The sequence below is a fragment of the Cyanistes caeruleus genome, chromosome 12, assembly GCF_971803275.1.
Source record: "Cyanistes caeruleus chromosome 12, bCyaCae1.hap1.1, whole genome shotgun sequence".
Lineage (NCBI taxonomy): Eukaryota > Metazoa > Chordata > Aves > Passeriformes > Paridae > Cyanistes > Cyanistes caeruleus.
This window is the reverse complement of record NC_141712.1, coordinates 18,778,614-18,784,613: the sequence shown is the minus strand read 5'-3', so window position 1 is coordinate 18,784,613 and position 6,000 is coordinate 18,778,614. Positions and strand designations below refer to the sequence as shown.

Sequence of the window (6,000 nt, the reverse complement as noted above, 5' to 3'; positions counted from 1 at the left end):
TTAAACCAACTTTGTGACTTTTATTGATGGGCGACAACTTTATACTTCTAGGTATCACTAAACTGTGTACAATTAGGAACTCAACATTGTAGGAGAGCAGACAGCAAAATTAAACAAAGCAGACTTAAAGAAATATCAATCTTAATTATTTTGCCCATTTTCTTAATTTCATGTACACAGAAGCATAAATGCAGTTTGAAATTTCTCAATAGCAATAAAGTTACAATCACCCATCTATATAGACTAACATCTTAACTCCAAATATTTGATCTGCAATGTGTACTTAAGCAGTTTCTCATCGCACAATTATTAAAATGTGTCTTCCTATCAGGAACCAGCAACTCTGCAGTTTGTACATGTTTTGAAGCACAAAGGACCATTTCCATCTCATACACATCGGCTCATATTTTACCACTTATCAAAAAACTATTGGGGAAGCAGAGAGAGCTTTTTATTATTTTTTTTTAATTTTTTTTTTCTTTTTTTTACTGAAGTAAAGATAAAACATTTTCACAGAAATCTACAAGTTCTGTTGCTGGTGCAGGGTTTTCTTCTACTACGCAATTAGAAAGTGGGAATTAAACTCAAATCCCCTTTTTATTATCTTAGGATTCAGCATTAACTCGGATGAACTTTATTTCTTTTTAATATTTTTTTTTGTGATTCACGAGGCTTCCAACCGAGCGACTTCATTCTGCAAAGTCAAAAGTCAACACAAACTATGTTGTGCACAAACGGCAGCTTCCTTTATCTCTCTATCCCATAGTTGCAAGGGGACAAAAAAAAACAAGAAAAAAAGGAAAGAATGAGTAAAAAGGGGGAAAAAAAAAACCAAGAAAAACCAAAATAAACCCAAAAAAACCAAAAAAAAAAGAGAAAGTTTCACTCAGAAGAGCATTTACAGGAGGAAAAGTTAGTGATCTTGGCGTTCTACGGGGCAGGGGTCACAGCAGGTCCACCTGGCGGTAGTAGAGCAGGTAGGCTGTGCGCTCCAGCGCCGCCTTGACCACCTGTGAGTGGTGGATGACCCTGACGGCCTGGTCATCGATGCGCAGCCACCCGTTCAGCCCGATCTGGAACACGTCCGTCGTGTAGTGCCCGCCCGTCGCGCTGTTGCCGTGGTGGTACACAACTGTGGGGACACGGAGGGGTGGGGGTGGCACAGCAGGGGTTAAATGGTACCCAGAAATCCCCCCCCCCAACAGGGTTTAGGGCTTCACCAGGTTTGGGCTGTGCAGGTCAGAGAACGGCAGCTAAAGCTCGGCTTGCTCCATGCCCTCCCTTGGGCAGCCCCAGCTCTGGGCCAAGGGAGCAGGGGGAAGTGGGACAGACAGGATCATGGAATGGTTTGGAACTGGAAGGGATCTTAAAGCTCATCCCATCCCACTCCCTGCCATGGGACACCTGCCACTATCCCAGGCAGCTCCAAGTCCCATCCAACCTGGCTTTGAACACTTCAGCGATCCAGGGGCAGCTACAGCTGCTCTGGGAACCTGTGCCAGGGCCTGCCCACACTCCCAGGGAAGAAAGTATCCATGTGTCCTAGGAGACAAATCCTCATCCCAAATATTCCCCTGGTGGCAGTTGTGGTGGTGACTGGGACTGGTTTGCCCACGGGGAAGCAGCAAATGGGATTTTCCAGCTGCCTGCAGTCAATCCCCACGGGGTGACATCCAGAGGCTTGGGTGGGATGAACATCTCGGCTTTGTATGGCTCAAACAATATTTGGAAGAAGTGAAGGAAACTGGGACAGTGCCCTGGGATTTGGCTGTAAAACCAAGGAGTTGCTTTAGGTCCCTGTGTTGCACCCCATCCTTACAGCAGGCAGCTCCCCTCCCTCACAGGGAAGGGTTTCTCCCAACATCCCATCTAACCCTGCCCTGTGGCACTGCACAGTCATTCCCCTTGTCCTGGCACTCTCAGCCCTTGTCCAAACCAGTGTTTCTCCAGCACACCAAACCTCCCAATTCCAAACAAACCCCACTAAACACAAGAATTTCACACCCACAAGCAATTTAAAAGAAAACACTTGATGTAACCCAGTGTTTCTGTAATTCCATGCAGAATCTGCATTTGCAATACAGGGACCACATGGATAAAATACCTGCAAAGAGCCGGTAGGTTCTTTGGCCTTTTGAAATTTTACTTTTCACACCAGGAGACAGTAGCTCTGGAGAAGGAGAAACAGTCACATGTTAGAAATTCCATATCAAGAAGATCAATTATTTTTCAGAGAAACCAACACTATCACAAAGGAGAATATTTAACTGAAATTTCTTCCACAGCCTTACAAGAATGGTCATGGTTCTACTAGCTGGTAATCAAGGGAGTGAATTTGCAGGTTTGCTGAACACTGTGGTTTCTGAAAGGTTTAAAAATATCACCAAAAAAATGAAGGGAAATAGAAGACAGAGTAGATCAGACTATTCTATTTTCCCCCTTTCATTCCTGCTGTCAATGACAGAACCAATTTTAGATTCCAAGTCATGCTTACATTCCAAAAGGAAAATTACCAAATAAAATATTAAGTAAAATAAAAGGGCACTGCCTGACAAGGTCCAGATCTCAGCTGAGATATGAGTATACATTGATTTTATTTATTCCTGTTTGAGCTACTGGCTGGCTAATAGTCCATCTGTCAGCTCAAAACAAAAGGCATTATTTTGGCAAACTTCAGATGCTGGACAATTTCCAACCTCACACTATTTAAAGTCAGTATCTCCTAGGATACTCGTTAAATAAAGGATCCTTGTTTAACCTCTGCACTATGGATTGCCTACCTTCAGGCTGCATTCACAATAAAACACCAGTTTCCTTCCACCAGCCACTCATTAATGAAATAATCTGACATCCTCTGAATTAAATTTGTGATCAAAAATATCCAATATTGGCAACAGTTTTCTACAGACACGGGCACAGATCCAAGAGGATCACTTCCCATATTTGCCCTCAGCAGCCTATATCCTTACTCCATCAATCCACAGGAAGCTCTCATTTGGCCCATTGTCTAGGAAGTGCCAATATTTATTCTTTCAACACAAAAAACCCACAAAAATATTCACCCAAATGACCAAATTTTCAGACAACGATGAAGACAAAATCTTGTGTGGGAGAAGATTAAAACATAGACACTCATAGGAAATAAAACATTATCTTTCCTATGAAGAGAGGGAAATTCTGTTCATAAATCTTTTACCTTTACTGATTTCCAGATCAACAGTGTACTCAATATTCTTGATCAGCTTCTGACATCCACCTGTCTTCTCATACACGAAGCGTTTGAGGTGTAAAACAAGAACAGGGGGCAGCTTTTCTAAGGTGAGCCTTCGACTGATCTCCACCTGACACACAAACCCAGAGGAAGAAATCTGTCATTTTTTGTTACCCCCTCAAAATTCCTCCTTCAAATAAGGAATAAGTATTTCATTTTAAATACATTAGCAGCAAAACCTTTTGATTTGTAATTATTGCAGTAATAATTTATGATAAACGCTTGCTTGTGACTTAAAGCCCACTGGATCTTCAACCCTAATGTTGTTTCAAAGGAGAACTCAGTATTTTCAAAGAGAAAAACATGAGTTATGACCACACTTTTCTCTACTAAATAGTGATTTTTATATAATTATAACCAAACAATCCACAAAATCTCTGCCTGGAAACCAAGAGACGAGCTCAGAATTACAGAACAAAAATTTTTTGCCTTCCTAGAAATAAAGACATAAAAATATTTCTCAAGAGAACTGCCTAAGGTTTTTCTCTATCTTTTAATTGAGAAAAATCTCCTTATTGGCAACCATGAGCATTATTACTTTCAATACATGGTTTGATTCTGTTAGAACCTATGTGTTGAATAGAAACTCATGGGGAAAAAGTATTTTCTCTTTCCAGGGTTCTACAGGCAATGTGTTCAGTATTTTTACTACAATTTTAATACAAAACCAACCATTTCCTTTTGAATTTCTTTTGAAAAAAAAATCCAGAAGACACTGTGTGTGCTTGTACTTCCATCCAAACTCTGAAATATCATGCAGCACCTAATTTGAACACCATTTCTTCCAACCCAGCACTGGTTTGTCAGTCAAAAACTTTAAACCATTTGCGGTAAAAAACAAAGAAAAAGGAATGGAAAACAAAACAAGATCTTTGTGGTAAATCATAATCAGCTTGCAAATGTTTCTTTTACATGGAAAACAACTGGAAAAATGTATATTCTGTGTATTCAAGGTAAACAAATTTCTGCTATTTGTCTTTAGTTTTTCAAGGGAATCAACCATCCATTCTTCATCTAATCCTGTTCTCAGTTGGAGGATTTTGAGAACTTAGAGACAGGAATGTCAGAGGGAACAGCTACAATTCCAGAGGTACCAACACTGCACACAGAATTCCCACGTGAGTGATCCCTGCACACCAGAGATGCCTTTACTACCTCCCACCACAGGAAACAAGGCAAGGCCTTAGTGAGGGAAGTTTAATTATTATCCTCTATCACAAGTTCTCAAACTGCCAAACCAAAGGCATGCTTCTCCTCCTTGTAAGTACTTTTCTCCTGCAATTATTACCATAATGTATTATTTAAAAAATAAAAAAGTATTTACTCTGTAGAGCTGCTCCTTCACTAACAGCATCTGGCAATCCCCAGGAATCAGTAAGTTATGATATTGAACATAATATTATGTATCTTTGCCACAATTCAGCCTGGTAATTTAGTATATTCTCCATTAAAATCCCCAATAAAATACTACACCAACTCAAACCCCAGCTATTTACAGGCCTGGCTTTGTTTCAGAGCTGACATTTCACTGCTGCAGGACACTCTGAAAAGGTTTGTACCTCTTTTGTTAAAGTGTGTTCCAACAACTCCTTGTAAAAGCCAGAGCTCTGTGAAAACCCTTTTAAATTAAAAGTTTAGCACGTGGCTGTGGATAAGGGGTGAACAGAACACACCTCTTGCTTGGTTTTTGTGGTGTATCCCTGCACAGACTCTCTTGCCACCAAGCTTTCCAAGGCATCCTGCACGGTGCGGATCTTGTCCGACTGGATGTCCAGCTGCAGGGTGAAGAAAAGCTGCAGCGTGGCAGACTCCTTGGAACTCTGCTGGTAAACAACAGATCTGGGCAGGAAAAAAGAAATAAAAATGTAATAAAGTGTGACTTTCAACCAGACAGAACTTTCAAGAAAGGATGAGTTACTCCAGTAACTCAATTTATATTTAATTCAAGGCAACACATATAAATACAAAGCTTAAACACTAAGTTTTAATGATTTACCCCAATTTAAATGATTTTAACATCTACTAATAGTATTCTGAATGGGATTGTAATTGAATTGTTTTATTTCTGCAAAGTTATTGGATAAGCATTTAAAGTTTAAAGAAAAAGACTGAAAATTTTGATAAGCATTTAAGAAAAATTCACCTCTTGGCTCTTTTTGTTTAGTTTTCCAACAGCTCTTCACAAGTGCAAAGTGCCAGTGCTTATCTGTATTCTACTGTAAAAATCACAGCTGATTCCAGATTGTCCAGTAAAAATACACATTTTTTTCAGTCACATTTCTAAGACCAATTTCAGAGTGATTTGAAATTGTTTGCTTAAATCTTGCCATAGGAAATATAAACTATGCTCCACTGAGGATTGGCACTGACAGATGATTTTCTTCCCATCATTTTCTGTAGCCAGACTTTATCCACGTATATAAATTATAATGTTGTCATCTATTGAAACCAGAATTATAATTAACACAGCTCTGACCCATTTGCCCATGTTGGAATATTTCCAGGTCAGGAAGGAAATGTTAATGTTCAGGTTAATTTTAATGTTTAGGATAATCAAAAGAGTCCTTTTTACTCAGGCAAAGCCCTTAAGCACCAACAGAAAGCCAGTGCAGCTTAATACTGGCAAATACATATCCTTTAAAGGGAAGAGAATGCATGAAAAACAACAGCACCTTTATTTTAAAAAACAGAAATTTAACAGCTCTTCACAATATATGCAGATATTGATT

At 39.5% G+C, this 6,000-nt stretch overlaps 1 protein-coding gene across 2 annotated transcripts in view; it reads right to left on the bottom strand.

The window, feature by feature from the left end:
* Nucleotides 1-6,000, bottom strand: part of USP10 (ubiquitin specific peptidase 10) — a 46,237-nt gene continuing 40,237 nt past the window's right edge. For both annotated transcript variants that reach the window (XM_086847857.1, XM_086847856.1), the window contains exons 11-14: nucleotides 4,945-5,110; nucleotides 3,197-3,341; nucleotides 2,105-2,170; nucleotides 1-1,132 (exon numbers count right to left, since the gene is read on the bottom strand). In XM_086847857.1, the coding sequence (XP_086703983.1) occupies nucleotides 945-1,132; nucleotides 2,105-2,170; nucleotides 3,197-3,341; nucleotides 4,945-5,110 (565 nt within the window). In that variant the 3' untranslated portion in view covers nucleotides 1-944. The remainder of the gene's footprint in view (nucleotides 1,133-2,104; nucleotides 2,171-3,196; nucleotides 3,342-4,944; nucleotides 5,111-6,000) is intronic.